General features: G+C 34.8%; 1 protein-coding gene across 1 annotated transcript; it reads left to right on the top strand.

Moving 5' to 3' along the window:
• The first annotated feature begins 17145 nt into the window (after positions 1-17145).
• Positions 17146-19392, top strand: LOC121260183 (MDIS1-interacting receptor like kinase 2-like). Its single transcript, XM_041162026.1, has 2 exons — positions 17146-18852; positions 19085-19392. Exons 1-2 carry the CDS (start codon positions 17172-17174, stop codon positions 19390-19392), a joined length of 1989 nt encoding a protein of 662 aa, XP_041017960.1. The 5' UTR covers positions 17146-17171.
• Positions 19393-19780: the final 388 nt, after the last annotated feature.

Here is a 19780-nt window from a genome sequence, read left to right as displayed (position 1 = left end):
GTGTGGTGTTGTGTAGTTGCCGAACTCTTGAGCTTCCAAATCTTGTATTTTGGTTGGGATTTGTTGTTAAGTTTTTCATCTGTGTTGTTCAAAACCGTGAGTTGAGAGAAACGGTTTCAGCCGTGTGACGCCGTCGCTGTTGGCTGAACTTCCTTTCGCCTGATCTTCCAGATTTTTATCAATTTCATCGTGTGTATGTAATTTTCCATCGAAAATTCAAGTGATTTAAATTGACTTTATAACTGTTGTTCATTGTAAATTATTGAACTGTTGGTTTGTTGGAAATTGGGCCTTGAGCCATTGAAGTGTTGGGTATGTTTAAATTGGAGTTGTTGGATTTGGGCCTTGGGCCGGAGTGATGAACGGGAATAGGCGTGTATTTGTGAAACTGTATAAATTGTAAATGGAGGTTTATTTTTGTAAATAAAATATTTAATATTTATTCCAATAAACTGTTGCAATGCATATTTATCGTTTATAATAAATTGTGCTGTGCTGTGATGTCATGTTGTCTATTGAAATTGAGACTATTGTCATTAATGGCGTGAGTACGTGTGTATCACGACCCCAAGCCGAGATGGGGCATTATCTCGGTGGAGCTCCTCTGGTCACTCGGGAGCGTAACAGACTGATGTGACATCCCCTGAGTTGTCGCAGGGCGACGACGGGAACGGACGAGACGGTAACGCTCTCGTACCGATTCCGTGACCTTTGGCTAGCAAGGTTAGAGGATGCTTGGCCATGTACGCGCTGGGCGCGGAACTGAGCATCGCTCGTTACGAAGTCTCATGCACGGACGTTACCCGTGATGTGACGAAGAGAGCCAGGGTGTGCGAACGGTCCATAGGGGAGACCGTGGTGCATGCGTAAATTCTTAATAAATATGAATGGGACACAAAATGGGATTTTCGAGGTATAGTAATACAAATGATATTTTTGGGAAAGAAATGTAATTGGTTATTTGTCTGCATGGAAACACGTGTTGTAAAGATATGTTTTAAATCTCTTGGGTGTTATTTTGTTAATTACTTGCTGAGATGTCATAATCTCATAGTGGTGTTTACCCTACGGTTCCGTTTTATGGTGCCGTAGAGTTTGACGCAGAGCCCGAGTATGTACCTGAAGGACTGACTCCGCCAGAAGCTTAAGTCGCTGTTTTGTTGTTCAGCGTTTTTGGGACTTGTTTCCTTTATGTTATTTGCTTTCTTTAAATTATCTGACGACGGAAGACTGTAAAATATTTGTAAAGTTATTTTGCTGTTTTATGAACAATTCTGGTACTTAATAAAGAAAGACCCTTTAATTTCCTCCGCTGCGAAAAAAAAATTTACTGTACATTTTATGTATGTTGTACACTTTGAGCATCAGTGTTATTGGGGTGCGTGATCCGTGTGGTCATCATCCCGGTGTCACGAACTCCATAAAAATAACATGTGGGGGTCGAGGGCGCCACAGTTTGCTAACCATTGGGGGATGGATTTGGGAGCCATAACTTGATAAAATTCAACCAAGCTCTTTTGAATACACATTAGCCAGTACCAACAAGAAAGAGGGCCACAAGGAAGACGGTTATAGATTCAAAGATCGGGGAAGTTTAAGGAGGATAGTGAAAAGGATGTGAGATTTTTCTAAGACATTCAAACATATTGAAGTGGATGATGCTTTTTGAGTCAAATCTTGGCATGGCAAATGGTGCAGTGAACAAAGCTTCATATTCGAGCCTGTATAGGTGAGGATGCCTAAATTGTGGATCTTTTGGTCTTTTCTAGTGGCTCCCCTGATCAATGGAATGTAGGTTTCTATCACAGGGGTGGGAGTTTGGAGGTTATTACCAACTTCATTATTTTATTCTATTTCGTAAGATTGACCGAGGAACTATAGACATTAGTTGGAGTCCCTCCAAGACAGGTAGATTCATAGTTAGATCGTTCTACCAAGTTATAACTAGTCAAGGCATGAACATTTTTCCACGGAGGAATATATGGGAGATGAAAGCTCATTTGAAAGCAGATTTTGTTGTTTGGATAGCCTCCCTAAGCAAGATTCTTGTGATGGCTAGACAATTTGAGGATACATCGTGCAATGATGTTGGATTTATGTTGTATGTACAAGAAGAATGAGGAATCAGTCGATCACCCGCTTCTATATTGTGAGGTGGCCAGGACCATGTGAGATGATTTTTTGTGGGAATTAGAGTATCATATGTAATGCCTCTAGTTTGGTGAATTTTCTAGCAAGTTGAAGAGGCTTCCAAGGCAATCATCAAGTGGCAGCAATTTGACAGATGACCCTTATATGTATGTGTTAGTGTATTTGGAGAGAGATAAATGATAAAAACTTCGAGAATTGCGAGAGGACAATGTATGAATAAAAACTTCTATGTATATTCCGTATACTTGGGTTATGCTTTATTTTCTCATGAATAAAACTTCTTGATTACCTATGAAAAATAAAACTTCATTACGTATATTTAAAAAATGTTCTATGTACTCGCGAGATAGCTTGAAAACTTGACTAGATCAATTATGTACTCATGTAAAGATGGTAAAATATTTTCCAAAAAAACAACAATACAGTCCTTGACTCCTTAAATTGCTTGGTTTTCACTTCCCTCATTGCTGCAGGTTGATCAACAGCTAGTTTGATGTCTTCTTCACTAGAACAAAACCTTAAAAGAATTTGTTGTTTACATCCATCTTGAAAATACTCTTATGTTGTGTTCCCGTGGCCTTTTCACATCAAAAGTTGTTTTCTTTATTTTTTCAGTTTGCTGTTTTGAGTTACAAATCACAGTTTCTTTCATTTTATTGGCAGCTCTCAAAATCTTTATGAAGTTTCCCCACATGATGGTTAGAGTGTGGAAAAAAAAAAAAAAATTCGAAAAAGTTTGTAACTAGTCCGGTGCAGTAAGGTTCTTAAGAGCCGAAATCCGTCCTAAATTAGTGAAAACCGGTTTTTAATTTTTTATATTATATTATTATATTATAAATTGTTAATTAATATAACATAAAATTATAATCTTATCATTCAAATCTATTAATCTTATAACATAAAATTAATATAACATTTAATGTAAGTAGACACTACTTATACTAATATAATTAGACACTAATTATCTTATTTTAATCTTATTATTCAAGTTTATTAATCTCACTAATAAGTTAGACATTACATATACTATACTAGTATAATTGAACATTAATGAATTAGTAATTGTTAATAATAAATACTAAATTGTAACTATTAAGTTTAGTACTGAAAAAATTATCATACTAAACTTATATAGTGTCACATATCTACACGGTAAATCGAAAAACTGGACCGGACCGGATCGAAATTGAAAAAATTGAAATTTACAATTTCAGTGATGAATTGATCCGTATCGGTTTTTAAATTTTCAAAACCGGTATATACCGATTCAATTCCAAAATTTATCTAAAATCAAACCGACCCGGACCAATTTCACCCCTGATGATTGTCGTATAAATAACTTGTTGCTGATAAAAAGATGGCATAGTAGACATCTCCTTTGACATTCAGATCTTTGCCCACCTTGAAATCAAGAAACTGCCATGCATTTATTTTCAACTACTCAACTCTAGATACTTATCATTAATTTTCTTGTAGAGTCAATTACAAGAAAAAAAGATCTCATCATCAAGTCTTTCCTGAAGCACTTTTTCTCGAGGATGCATCTCCAACTCTTCCCAAGCCGTCATTTTAGATATTACCAAACTGATATAGGACAAGGACTGAGATACCAGATTTGATGTATGATAGGTCCCAACAAATATTACTGGTGCGAACGTAAATTGTTTTCTCTTCGGGTGAGAAAGTACCGCACGGTTTGAATAACAATTGATTTCTTGATACTTGCATTGATAACTTTGGCTGTTTAAATAAGTAAGCCACTTACAAGAAACCCGAACTGAAAGGAAAACTAGTAGCTAACAATTGAAAACCAACTTACACGTAAAACAGAACATGCCCATAAAAACAAAGCATGCAAAACACGTAAAACAGAGCAGCATACAAACGGAAATAAAATGACGTAAAACTCGCAACCACTCGCAAACTGTTTTGAGATGATCTGGGGCTATAACTGTTTTGAGAAATCCTCATGGTTAAGTTCACAATGATTTGAATGCAATACCAATCCGAAAATGCAAATTCTAAGTATCTTGGTGGTATGCTCATTAACCCTTGAGTGATACTTAATTATAATATTTTGGGGTTATTTGGGAGCTATTTGATGGATCGATGGTTTGATTTATTTACAATTGGACTTTAGGGTAAATCCATAAACATGATTAGATCTAATATTGGTAAGAACTAGATCTATACCCGTCATGAAGTGGACCAAGATATGTTCTCCAATCGAAGTAGGAGGAATAAGGATCAGAAATCTAATTCTATTTAACCAAGCTCTTTGGAGGACATGGTAATTATGACATTATGCCCACAAAAGTGAAAGGCTTTAGATGGTACCAGTAGACACTATGTATGGGAGGAACTTGGGGTAGTGGCTGGTATCCCCATGAAGTTAATGACCCTTGCAAGGTTGGGGTCTAGAAAAATATCAGGAGGGGTTGGGGCTTTTCCTACTGTACTAGATTTGAACAAAATGTGTGGTGTGGGCCGTGGCGATCAATTTCTGAAAGAGATAAATTTCTAGCCGAGCGGTCTGCTTTCTCCCAAATAATAGTTCTTCAATGAGTAAGTGCCACGTAGGCCTCCCATTTCATCTTTAATATGACTGCACCACAAGGTACAACTCATGGGAACAAAAAAGCCTCCCCTCTCTCAAAACCCAGAACCAAAAATCCTCCTCCCCTTTTTCACATTCTCATCGGCATTCTTCCTCCCTTCTTCCTCAAAATTCTCCTCCTCACAGAAGAGACCATCAAGGACCATTTGAGAGTTTTGTAGCTGTTGGGTTTCTTCTTCCCGCAGAGCCATCTTCTTCTGAGAAGAAGAGGTTGAAGCCTCTGCTTATTATACAATGGAAGTTTCAAATCTTGAACGCAGCCCCATATCAAAATTCTTCCGTAGAAAATTGACTGAGAGGGAGAGCCAAATGAAGAAAGCAGACAAAGGGTTTTATATGAGATTTCACGTCTGTCCTTTCTTTCATAGTTTGTCGTGTTTTTCTTTCTTTTGTTTTCATTTATCTCTAGTATTCAACTCCTAATATATATGGATTCCATTGTAGATATATAAATGGTCAAAATGGGGATGTTTGGAGCGCAAGAAAGTGGAATGAGATAAAATTTTGGCCTGGGACTGGTTTGGAATTTGCGGCGAGTCTCCAAACTTCATAGATAATAAAGCTGAAGAGGAACAGAGACAAAACCTTCAAAATTGGTGGAATTATTGGGTGTGATGAGTCTTAGGATATTGTGTAGAATTGCTGATGTGAGGACTTTTTATTGGGGGATGTTAAAGCCTAAGAGCACTAGTATTGGCTTGTGTAAAAAGTTGAAGGTTGGTCAAAATTTAGATAAATTGTACTAAAAAGACTCCACGTTAGATTGAGTATCTCTAAAACAATTTAGATTTCTGTTACAGTGATTGGTCAAATTTGAAGAACCAAATTGATTCACCAAAAGTTAAAATAATAATTTCTCACTCCATTGAAAATATGGTCAGTGAATATTTAGATAGAATATTAGATATTTGATTAGTGAATAAGAAATTTAGATAGAATTTTAGATAAGTTTAATCTCAATATTTGGTTATTAGTATTAAATGACCATTGAAAATAAGATTTTTTAATATTAATTTAATTAGAATATAATTATTATTAATATTAAATTGGTAGATTTATAAAATGTGATACAAATAAATTAAATAAACAAATTATTAATTTAATAATATTTTATTATTTTATATAGAGTAAATGACTAATCCAATATGAGAATTGAACTTAAATAAAATAGATAAATATAAAAAAATATGATATTAATTAAATTTTAAATATGCATTTTGCCAACCTAAGTAACGAACCGAACGTTCCAAAGCGGTTTATTTATGAAATATGATTTTTTGGAGTCACTCAGAAACACACTTAAGGATGCTGCTACGTGGCAAAGCATTATCAACTTTCGTCTTTATCTTTTCAGTAGTGTTTCAATTTTGAGGCGGTGTTCAAAGTGAAGTTTTGACAATGTGTTGTGTGCTCATGTTGGCACCTAGGATGAACTTCTCCCACTTTAGGGAAGATTCTTATCTTAGAGACTAATCTATAGTATATGTAAGATGAACATGGAAAATTGTTTTGTGGAGTTTGTTTTACTTGACTGGTTTGAAACGCACGCGTCTTGCGAGTGCTTGATTTCCCGGGTGCAAGAAACCATAAATTCAAATCAATAGTGGAAATGCATCATCAAGGTCAAAATGCTAAAAATTACATAATAGTCTAATAACAGTACGCCACGAACCTGCAAGTTGGGAATAGTCTAATAACAGTAGTACGAATCAAAGCAATGGAAATAGTCTTTAAGCAATGAAATAGAGTAACAGTAAACATCTAAGGCCGCTTGTATTAAGAAATCATCTCAATTTATTTCATTATTATAATTTTTTAAAATTTTTTATACAAAATATAATAAACAATTTAATTTTTTTAAAACTTAAAATAATAATAATAATATTTAAAAATAATCTTTTAATAATATTTTATTTAATATATAATTTTTATTTAAAATCATCGCTTCTCACTACCGAAAGTTAAGTTTTATGAGTTGCAAATAGCAGTTGATAAATTTCCATTTTAGAACGTGATATTAACAAGGTAGGCCCTCCCATAAAGTGTCATTCTCATTATAGCCACAGTTACAAGCAGAACTACTCGGTTTCTCATTTTTGTTTTCCTTCACAGCTCTAATGACCAAAATCCTTTGTGTGATGGGTCATGCTACTGTCCCGTGAAGTGCCTTTTTTTTATTAATATTTTTTTTATTGTACTTTTTTTTTTCATTTATTTTTTTTAATACTCTAAATATTTTTTAAAAAAATTCACAATATCATTAAAAAAAATTCCTTAATTATTAAGTGAAAAAAAAAACAATCGAGACCTATTATGGGGACTATTATGGGGACAATGTGCCGGGACCCATAACATGATTTTCCTTCTGTATTGATATAGTGTTTAGTACAAAATAAAAATTCATTTATCGATAAAAGATCAAATTAACAACTTGCACAAGGCTAAAATAACATGTAAACATTAAAAAATAGAAAAGGAATATGCCTTCAAATTCTCTTGAGGATGGTATTAAATCATTCGTGTAATCATCTTCTCCTTCCATATAGTTTGTCATGATCATTTCCATGGTAAAACGTAAAGATCCCATGTTCATGTACAGTACTGACACTACAGGGGATTGAGTTTTTTGAGACAAAAAACTTTGTCTTAAAAACTCAAATTTCGTCCCAAAATATTTTTGGAGATGAAAAAATTTCATCTCTATTTTGTCTTAAAAAGAGCGTCTCAAAAATTTTATAGAGACATCTTAAAAAATTATTTTTAGAGACGAAATTGAATGGAACCAATCGAAACGTTTGAACGAGGGTTTTTTAGACAAAAAAGTTTCGCATTAAAAACCCGTTCGAATGGAAACCTTTCAGTTCCTTTTTTTTTTTTTTTATAGAATATGGATTTACTCAATCAAAGTGAGATTATTCTTTGTTTACAAAATCCTATTCTTCCATATTCATAGCTCTTATTGTATATGTGGATGATATTGTCATTACTTGTAATGATTTAAATGCTGTGAATTCTTTGAGACTGTTTCTACAATCCAATTTCAAGCTCAAGGATCTTGGACACCTCAAGTACTTTCTTGGTCTTGAAGTGGCTTGAGTCACTGCTGGCATTTCCATTTGCCAATGCAAATATACCTTGGAGATTTTTGCTGATTAGTTAGCCACCAAGCCTTCCACATTTCCTATGGAGCAGAATTTAAAACTCTCCAAATCAGATAGAGAGTTAATTGTAGATCCCAAATCTTGCAGAAGACTTATAGGCAGACTGTTGTACTTGACTATTGCCAGACTTGACATAGCATACTCAGTTAACACTCTGAGTCAGTTTCCTTTTCAGCTACGTCAACCTCATTTTATTGTAGTTCAGAAGATCTTGAGGTATCTTAAATCCACACCTGGACAAGGCCTTTTCTTTCCTAGTTCATCTAAGCTGCAACTACGAGCTTTTAGTGATTTGAATTGGGCTGGTTGCCTAGATACTTGTCGATTAGTCTCTGATTTTTCCATTTTTCTTGGAGATTCTTTAGTTTCTTGGAAATCTAAGAAACAAGTTATTGCGTCTCAGTCATTAGCAGAAGCAGAATATAGGTCAATAGTATCAACCTATTTTGAACCATTATGGCCCTCAATTCTTTTCAAAGATTTATTAGTCGAGATCTCATCTTCTTATTTGCTCTTTTGTGACAACAATACTGCCCTTCACATTGCCGTCAATCTAGTCTTTCATGAGCGTACGAAGCATATAAATATTGACTGTCACTTGGTTCGAGACTTCAATTTAGCCGAGTCAAAACACTGCATGTTTCTTCATTCACTCAACTGGCTAACATCCTTACAAAAGCCCTTGGGTTTGACTAATTATCTATGCATCTCTGCACGATGGGTGTCATTAACATACACACTCTATCTTGAGGGGGCGTATCATTAGACTTTACATATTTATTCTGTATTACTTAACATTTTAGATATGTTAGTTATTCTTTTTATACCCTTGCATGTGTATATAAACTCATTCAATTGTATTTTCTATTTTACGGCAATAATATAGGAAAACAATTCAGCTTTACTCTCTTCTAGAAGTGCTTAAACCGCACTGTTGGTGTTTTATTTATTCTACTTTTTAATCCGGCAGGCTGGGTTAATCTCTTGGGTTTGGGCTTAACAGTGGGCTTGGGTATTACTTACATGGACCCTTCTGGTTAATTTATGGGCCGGAGCTGCTTCGCTTATCACGTGCTTTTGAAATCTGAAGTGGTCGTCTCTGCTGTGGCCATTTGTACATGGGTTTTGTTTTGATTTTCAATGAACAATGGGTGTAATTGGTGATGAGAAATGATACTTGCAGCCGTGAATGTGTAAGTACTGTGCAGTCGTTTTGAAAAAAGTGAATAAATATGAGACCCATATGAAAAGAAATTAATTTTTTAACAGTAGACCCCACTCTTTTTCAAAACGACTGCGCGGCGTTTGCGCATTCCACGACTGTATGTAGCATTACTGAATCTGTGATTTCCACTTTTAGAGAGCTCCAGCTCTTCTGTGCTTGTAGTTCTTGCCACAGTTTCTCGGCTTGGTTTTCCCCTCCCAATTTCCCGCAATTACGTTCTCGTCCTTGTCCTGTCATTTTTAAAAATGCATTTTATGTCATTTGTATTTTTGGACAAAGACATCAGTATGAAGCGTTGGAGTCTTGTTGACTCCAAATATAGCATTGAGGTATGTTAAAAGAAGATAACAAATTAAGCTTTGTCTTTAGTTAAATCTGAATAAGGAAATTCAATACTTGAAAATCTTCTCTGAATACGGGTCTCTTGACTTTTTTTTTTCCCTTTTAAATAATATATATTTCAACCCTTTTTTAAGGCATACTTTCAAGCAATGTATTCTCATCGCTTTTTACGTTATTAATTAATGTGTATTATCAATTTTGTTGCTGTTTTTATGATTCTTCTAGCTATGTTTTTGGATGCTGAATCGTAGCAAATTGTAGCTTAAATAGCATAAACATAGAAATCATAACGAATTCGAGACTTGATTTGGGATTTCAGATTGTGAAATTCTTTATTTTAGTATTTTTTAATAAATAGAATATTTGTAACCTTTTTATGTTAATTAATGTCTATTAATGGTGGATTTTGAAATTCATTAATTTAGTCATTAAGTTTGGGAGTTACGTTGGATTGATTGTTGTTCTTTAAGTTGTGTAAAGGACGTGTTTCACACCACTAGACACTCGAATGACCTACAAAGAACAACCCGACGGCACTGATTGCCCAGAATAAACTTTGATACCTAAGTTAGAGTAGTGGTCTCAATATATAATATCTCAATAATACTCACGGGATTATTTGTTACCTTCATATACTATTTATAGAAATGCAGGAGTGTGTCTAAGAAGTCGATAATCATCCGTTCCCTGCATTTATCTCCCACTATCCATTAACAAAGGAGGAGTGGATAACTGTTCTGATTAATAGGGGTTATCCATCTCAGAATAACTTCATTCATCTTGAGACGTTATCACCTTGTGAATGATGTTGTCCCCTTATTGATATTATGCTCCCATGGGTCTTGGAGGTCAAAATGGTAAGCTAGGCCTGCTTATCAGTCATGAGCCTGGTAGCAAAAGGATCCAAATATCCCCTCCAAGTTGTTGCATTTTTTTTTTATAATATTAAAAAGATCCTCCTGTTTAGTCGGAGCAAGAAAAGCACTTCATTTCTTTGATTTGAAAAGGTAAACCGTCTCTTTCTAGTCGTTCAAGCGGTTTGTGTTTTCTGTATTAACGTTGTTAATGACTGCCTTAATTCTTTTAATTGCCCATTGATTCTTTTGTCAAAACCGCATACAGAGAAAAGGAAGCCCCAAAGTCTTTACCTCCATCAGTTTTCTCTTTTGATTTTTGGAGCGAGGCTTGAATATATACTACATTTATTTTTGGGATTCAAGTCATGTTATAACGGAAGGAGTGTCCTTCAACGTTTATTTTTCTTACAAAAAAAAAAAAAAACATTGCACCTAAAAAGTGTTATAACGTTTATTTAATCTGAAGATGCTTTACAAATGTGATAAGCTCAGTTAGCTTAGAGAGAAAACCTCTTCCTTTTTCCTAGAAAACTCCATTTCAGTGAGAGCCGTTGCCGGAGAGAAGGGTGGAGCTGTGGCTCTTACCCTCCTCTCCTTCTCCTTCTCCTTTCCATTTCCGCATTGTGCATACACTTTCAAGGTAGTATTTTTTCCTTCCTCCCTCCACCGGTTCGGTTTTGGTTAGATCTGTTACTCTCTAGCTGCCATCCGCTTACACGCACCCCACCACCCCATCCTATAGCCGTCGATCTATTGGGACGGAGCAGAGTCTAGCCAAAAAGCTCAGTGAGTGGCCCTCACGTGCGGCTTGTTTCAGTGTGTGTTCCTCACGTGCCTCGCGCACCGACGCCTCTGACGACTACATGCATCATACTAGCAGCTTCATCTCGCCGAGATCTTTCAGATCTGAGCCACCCCGTCTCCATCCCACCGGCGTGTGGCTGCCACAAGCCATCACAGGAGCGCGGGAACGTAGATGATCACTAGCTGCAGACTAGTCCTCCCGATGCTATGTTTTCTACTATATTATCGCTTTCCCTAACCTGTAATCTTGAAGAAGGGATTGCGGATCTCTCAAAAAATTATCTCAAGACAACAAACAACAGTACACCCGCCACTCTCATTGCTTTCAGTGGAGGTTCCATCGCCTCCAGCGGTGGTTCCATTGTTTGTAAAGTTTTGCAAACAGCTTATTACTGTCTTTTAAGACAACGTCCTCGTTGTAGGACATGGGTGAAGACTAATAAATTGGTCGCAAAAACCCTTTTTTTTTTTTTTTTTTTATCCACTACTTTACACTGCTGTTATTGTTCTGGGGTGTTTGATGGGGAACCCCAACCCCTCCTCAGAGCACCAGCATCGGTCTCATCAAAAGGGAGTTTTCATCAAAATTTGATGATTTGGGGGTTAAAATGCTGGCATTGGATTCGGTATACTATCAAAGCTCAAGCTTTGAACTACAGTACCTTCATCTTCATCTCTATATTTGAAGACCCACTATTCATTCTCTATTCATATTATTTTATTATAAAATATATTCATTACATTTCCTATAATTTGTGTAATGTAATTCTTTCATCTTTTCTTTTGAGTACCTTTTTTACTAATACTACTGCATGGTGGTTTTATTTTCTGGCCATATTAATGTATATATGGTTAGTGTAATTGTAAAATATGAATAAAAAATTAAAAATATTATTATTAAAAAATAATATTATATTATTATTTTGATGAATCTAATAGCTAATCCAATGTGGGGTTATGGATAAGAAAGTTTTGAATTTATGGAAAATATGTACTTTTTATCAAATTTTGAAGATGAATTTGATGAAACCAATACTAATGCTCTCATGTATCATCTTTTCTAATGAAGTTTACTTGCTTAGAAAAAAAAAAAATCTGAAGATGCTTTACGAAAGAAACCCAAGAAGCCACACGCTGATAGCACATAAAAAAAAAATAAAACCGTTACAAAGCAAGAGAGTGAAGCAAGATAGCAATAATACTGCCAGGGTCATGTAGAAGATCATGCTATTCATCTTCAATTCTATCATCTTTAGGGCTTATTTGGATCATACATGTTCTCTACTATTCTCAAACTATTTTATTACTATTCGTAGATCATCTGAGATACTCTAAGGTCTGGTTTGGATAAAGAGATGCTTCCGTCTCATCTCATCTCATCTCAATATCTAAATACCATAAATACAAATACTTTTCAATTTCAAATTTTCAAGTTTTTCATCTAATCATTATCTAATTATTATAACTTTCCTAAATTTCCAAATAAAACACAAAAAAATAATTCAATTTTTTCAAATATGAAAACGAAAATAATATATAAAAATAATATTATAATAATATTATAACTTTATAATATTTTTATTCAATTTTTTCTCTTTTAATATCCAAAACTCCATAAAATATTTTAACTCAAACTATTTCTAACTCATCTCATTTCAACTCAGATATCTCACTATTATTTACAAACTATCTCAACTCATATTATCTCGTATTCTCAACTTACGTGAGGGTAGAAAACTTATCATGTGATATATCTTGAGGGTTGAAGACTTTGGTGTCAGTCGTCACCAATACATTGATAAGCCCTACTTCTTTTAGTACTGCGCTACAAGGACCGAGACAGAACTCGACTGATAAGTGTAAATGTAGTTTTTTTTTCTTCTTTTTTTCTAATAATTTTTTATACATCTTTAAACATTTTTAAAAAATAAAAAAATACCAATTCATTAATATTCAATTCCTTTATCATTAAGTAAAAAAAAAAAAAAAAAAAAAATTCTATCCATCACTATTATAGGTTCAACTAGTATTCTCCCTTCTTCCAACCCATTATGCACTTCAAAAGCTACTTTTCCACTGGACAAGTGGAGAAGACTTTGAATAAACTATTTTCTTTCCAAAAGCGTGTTTTTATTTTCCTTTCCTTGAAAAGGACAACTGAGATGATAGGCACGTAGAAGAGGAAAGGCAAAAATGATAGGGATATTGCATGTGCTTATAAATTAAGGCATGAACTATCAGATATTAAACGAACAATTAAGAATGATAGGGATGCATGTACTTTTCCACTAGACAAGGATATTTTTTAAGAGTAATGCTACATATAGTTATGGAGTATGCAAGTATCGTATAATTATTTTAAAAAAGAATGGGGTCAACTATTAAAAAATTATTATTTTTTCAAATGGATCCCGTATTTATTCATATTTTTCAAAGTGATTATACTGCACTTGCGCTGCAACTATCATTTCTCATTTTTTAATAAGTAGAATATTTGTAACCTGTTTACATTAATTAATGTCTATTAATGGTGGATTTTGAAATTCATTAATTGAGTTATTAAGTTTGGGAGTTACGTTAGATTGATTGTTGCTCTTTAAGTTGTGTAAGGGGCGTGTTTCACACAATCAACCACTCGAACGACCTACAAAGAACAAACTGATGGCAGCATTGGTTGCTCAGGATAAAATCTGATGCCTAAATTAGAGAAATAGTCTCAAAATATAATATCTCAATAGAAAAATGCTACTTTGTTCACTCAATTTGTCTCCTCATTTTGACACCTCATGTATTTTAATTTTTTTTACTTAATAGTTAAGGAAGTGACTATTAGTGTATTGATATTTTTTTTTTATATTTTTTAAAACTATTTTAAAATGATAAAAAAATATGGATAAAAAAATTGAAAAAAAATAAAAATGTGATTTTGGCCTAGCGGTCATTTGGAGTGGGCTACTTTGAGCGGTAGAGTAGCACCGCTCATCTTAATAATACTCAAGAGAACATTTGTTTATTACCTTTATGTACCATTTATAGAAATACAGGAGTGTCTAGGAAGTCGATAATCATCCGTTCCCTGCATTTATCTCCCACTATCCCTTAACAAAGGAGAAGGAGATAATTGCTATGATTTATAGGGATTATCCATCTCAGGATAACTGCCTTCATCTTGAGATGTTATCACCTTGTGAATGATGTTGCCCCCATGTTGATATAATGCTCCTGTGGGCCTTGCAGGTCAAAATGGTAAGCTGGGCCTGCTTAGGCCGGGTGGCAAGAGGACCCAAATATCACCTTCAAGTTGTTTCATTTTTTTTTAATATTAAAAAGATTCCCTGTTTAGTCCGAGCAAGAAAAACACTTGCATTTCTTTGATTTGAAAAGAAAAACCGTCTCTTTCTAATTAGTCCAAGCTTCAATCGGTTTGTGTTTTCTGTATTAACGTCTTTACCTTCATCAGTTTCTCTCTTGATTTTTGGACGCAGGCTTGAATATATACTACATTTATTTTTGGGATTCAAGTCATGTTTTAACGGAAGGAGTGCCCTTCAACGTTTATTTTTCTTAAAACAAAAAAAGTTGCACCAAAAAAGTGTTATAATGTTTATTTAATCTGAAAATGCTTTACGAAGGAAGCCCAAGAAGCCGCAGGCTGATAGCATATCAAAAAATAAAACCGTTACAAAGCAACAGAGTGAAGCAAGACAACAATAATATCGCCAGGGTCATGTAGAAGATCATGCTGTTATTCATCTTCAATTCTATCATCTTTAGGGCCTGTTTGGAGGAACATAACTGTTCTCATATATTCTCAAATTATTTTACCACTTTTCATAAATTATTTATTACTATTTGCACTATTATTCACAAATTATTTTACTACAATTCGCAGATCATCTGAGATACTCTAAGTCTTGGTTTGGATAGAGAGATGCTTCCATCTCATCTCATCTCAATATCTAAATACCATAAATACAAATACTTTTCAATTTCAAACCTTTAACTTTTTCATCTAATCATTACTTAATTATTATAACTTTCCTAAACTTCAAAATAAAATAAAAAAAAAATTCAATTTTTTCAAATATGAAAACGAAAATAATATACGAAAATAATATTATAATAATATTATAACTTTATAATATTTTTATTCAACTTTTTCTTTTTTATTTTCTAAAATTTTAATCGAAGAACTCGACCCATAAGTATAAATGTATTTTTTTTCCTTCTTTTTCTCTAATAATTTTTTTATACATCTTTAAACATTTTTAAAAAATAAAAAAATGCCAATTCAGTAATATTCAATTCCTTAACCATTAAATAAGAAAAAAATTAAAAATAAAAAATTCAATCGATTACTTTTATCGGTTCAACTAGCATTTTCCCTTCTTCCAACCCATTATTCACTTCGAAAGCTGCTTTTCCACTAGAGAAGTGGAGAAGACTTTGAATAAACCATTTTCTTTCCAAAAGCGCGTTTTTCTTTTCCTTTCCTCGAAATAAGGACAACTGAGATGATAGGCACGTAGAAGAGGAAAGGCAAAAAGGATAGGGATGCATGTGCTTATAAATTAGGCATGAACTATCAGACATTAAACAAACCATAAAGAATGGCATCATCAATCGTTGTGAAAGTATGCATGCTAATCTCCTTTGTCTTGTATGTTCAGCAGGTTTTTTCATCCTCAAATACCTCAGAAGCTGCTGCTCTTCTGAAATGGAAAAACACCCTTCAAAACGAAACCCAGTCCCGCCTATATTCATGGACTTTCCATCCAAATAGTCAAACTAATTCTTCTGCAAATCAAAGCCTGAATACAATTCCATGCACTTGGCTCGGTATTTCTTGCGACCCTGTCGGAAGTGTCATCCAAATTAACTTAACCAGCTTTGGTTTAAAAGGTACGCTTCACGAATTTTCTTTTTCGTCTTTCTCAAATCTTGTACGTATTGACCTCTCTGTGAACTCTCTCTTTGGGACCATTCCGCATCAAATTAAGTATCTTTCCAAACTCACTTTTCTTGATTTGTCTAGTAACTTCTTGTCTGGCCCCATTCCAAAAGATATAGGCAGCCTAAAGTTTCTAACCGAGCTTGATCTCTCAACAAATCAGTTAGACGGTTTCATTCCAACTTCTTTATGCAACTTGGGAAATCTTACATTGTTGTATCTTTACAATAATCAACTTTCTGGCCCCATTCCAAAAGATATAGGCAGCCTAAAGTTTCTCACCGTGCTTGGTCTCTCAAGAAATCAGTTAGACGGTTTTATTCCGACTTCTTTATGCAATTTGGGAAATCTTACGTTGTTGTCTCTTTACAATAATACATTTTCTGGCCCCATTCCAAAAGATATAGGCAGCCTAAAGTTTCTAACCGAGCTTGATCTCTCAACAAATCAGTTAGACGGTTTCATTCCAACTTCTTTATGCAACTTGGGAAATCTTACATTGTTGTATCTTTACAATAATCAACTTTCTGGCCCCATTCCAAAAGATATAGGCAGCCTAAAGTTTCTCACCAAGCTTGCTCTCTCAAAAAATCAGTTAGACGGTTTTATTCCGACTTCTTTTGGCAATATGAAAAATCTAACCATGTTGTACCTTCAGCAGAACCAACTTTCAGGCTCTATTCCAAAAGATATAGGTAGCCTGAAGTTTCTCACCGAGCTTGATCTCTCAATAAATCAGTTAGACGGTTTTATTCCGACTTCTTTTGGCAATATGAAAAATCTTACCGCGTTGTACCTTGTCCAGAACCAACTTTCAGGCTCTATTCCCAAAGAAATTGGTCACTTAACTTCTTTAATTTATCTTTATCTTTCTGGAAACCGTCTGGAAGGTTCCATTCCTGCAGAGATAGGAAACTTGACGCAGATGAAGGAAATAGACTTGAGCAGGAACCAACTCCATGGTGCTATTCCAAGTTCACTTTCCAATTTGAGAAGTTTAGAAAGTTTATATCTTCTTCAAAACAGACTTTCTGGTCCCATTCCTCAAGGAATTGGGGATTCCATGAACTTGACGACGTTGGAACTTGGTGTAAACCAATTTACTGGTTATTTGCCCGAAAATATTTGTCGTTCTGGACTACTTCAATACTTTTCTGTAAACAACAATCATTTCATTGGTCGTGTTCCCCAATTCTTGAAAAACTGTACGAGCTTGGTAAGAGTCCACATGAATGGAAACCAACTTGTTGGAGATATATCTAAAGACTTTGGTGTCTATCGAAACTTGCAATTCATAGATCTAAGCCACAATTACTTTCATGGAAAGATTTCAAGTAATTGGGGACAATGTCCAAAGTTAGGAACCCTACAGATGAGCGGGAATAATATTACTGGTGGCATACCGCTCGATATTGGGAATTGGACTCAACTGCATGTACTTGATCTTTCTTTAAATCACATACTTGGGGCGATTCCAAAAGAACTTGGAAAACTAACTTCTCTAGAGAAATTGTGGTTGAATGGCAATCAACTCTCTAGTGCTCTACCTTTAGAATTTGAATCACTGGCCAATCTTAAATTCCTCGATGTGTCCTCAAACAAGTTGACCGACCCAATTCCACATATTCTTGGGAACCTACCAAAATTGTACAACTTGAATTTAAGCCATAACAATTTTAGCGGAGGGATTCCAAAACCGCTCATGAGCTTAATTCATCTATCAGTACTAGATTTAAGCTGTAACTCTTTAAGTGGAGAGATACCATCAGAAATCATCAAAATGCAGAGTTTGGAGGATTTGAACCTCTCTCATAATTGTCTTTCCGGTTTCATTCCTACGGCCTTTGAACAAATGCATGGCTTGTTGCATGTTGACGTATCCTACAATGAGTTGCAGGGTCCCATTCCCAATAGCAAAGCATTTGTACAGGCTCCCATGGAAGACTTGGAAGGGAACAAGGGATTGTGCGGGAATGGTAGAGGGCTACGACCATGCAAACATATCTCAAAAAGGTCCCACAAAGGAGTGCTTGTAGTAATTTTCCCTATCGTTGGATCACTTTTATTTCTTCTTGCTTTCTTCGGAATTCTTCTCGTTTTACAGAGAAGAAAGAAAGATCTACAATCAAAAGAAAGCAACAAGGATAATGGAGGACTACTTTCGGTATTAACTTTCGATGGAAGAAAGATGTATGAAGAAATCGAAAAAGCAACTGAAGGTTTTAATGACATATATTGCATCGGAAATGGAGGATGCGGAGTCGTCTATAAAGCAAACTTGCCATTTGGTGAGATAGTAGCAGTGAAGAAACTCAACCCACAACCTGATGGTGATCAGAAAATAATCCAAAAGCAGTTCTTAAATGAGATAAGGGCATTAACCGAAATACGACATCGAAACATCGTCAAACTTCATGGATACTGTTCACATATTCGACATTCGCTTTTGGTTTACGAGTACCTCGAATGTGGTAGTATGAGAACAATCATGGAGAATGAAGAGGCTGCTAAAGAATTAGACTGGCGTAAGAGGTTGAATATTGTTAAAGGAGTGGCTCATGCCTTGTCTTACATGCACCATGACTGCTCACCACCAATAATTCATCGGGACATAAAAAGTAGCAACATCTTGATAGATTCTCAACATGAGGCACATGTTTCAGACTTTGGCACAGCTAAGCTTCTTGAGCTAAACTCATCCAATTGGACATCCTTTGCAGGCACATATGGATATATAGCACCAGGTAATGTATTTCATTGTTCTCTCAATTTAATTTTAAGGTGAATATATGAAACACCATCAAATTAACTACCATAACAAATTTGCAAATACCCCCTCCTTATAAATTCTGAAAAAAAAAAGAAAAAAAAAATCTTGGGCTAGTACTTTTATTCCTTTTTATAACTTTATTTAGTTTAATGTAGTTTCATTGCCATTTTGAGCATTTTTAAGGATAATTTTGTTTTTCTTGGCAGAGCTTGCTTATACAATGAAGGTGTCTGAGAAATGTGATGTATATAGCTTTGGGGTGTTGTCATTGGAAGTCATAAAAGGAAAGCATCCAGGTGATTCCATCTTCTCACTTTCATCTCCATCAACTAAGGAAAATATACACCTGAATGATGTTTTGGACCAGCGCCTTCCATTTCCAGATGGTCAAATTTTGGATGATCTTGTAGTTGTTGTAAACATTGCAACTGAGTGCTTGAAAGCTGATCCACAATCTAGGCCTACTATGCTCATAATTTCTCAAGTTTTATCATCCAAAACTTCACGATCCTAGAGACGACTTTTTTTTTTAGTTGCATAAGGAAAGTCATGCGTACTGTGCCATAAGAGTATTGGCATAGAGTCGTTTCGTTTCATTGCAAGTAGATCTTGTTGTCTATTTTTACAGAGCACTCTTCTCTTAGACAAACCGGAAGGTTTGTTAGGAAAGAGTTTATAGAAGTTAAAACAATAACTGTCACAAAGAAATTTGTGTGCGGGGTGCCCTAGATTAGATACGGAATTTGGCTTGTAGTTTGTATCTTTTTCTGTATTGATAAGTCACAGTTGTAACTTCGGTTTTATTGAATGAAATGAAGTCTATTTCCATAAAAAAAAAAAAAAGATCTACATGTAATTTTGATCCTTTGGCAATCATTCACGGAAGGAAAATCATGATTTGT

This window comes from Juglans microcarpa x Juglans regia, chromosome 4D (assembly GCF_004785595.1).
Source record: "Juglans microcarpa x Juglans regia isolate MS1-56 chromosome 4D, Jm3101_v1.0, whole genome shotgun sequence".
NCBI lineage: Eukaryota > Viridiplantae > Streptophyta > Magnoliopsida > Fagales > Juglandaceae > Juglans > Juglans microcarpa x Juglans regia.
Note: the sequence above shows the minus strand (reverse complement) of the source record. Positions and strands in the feature narration are given on the sequence as shown.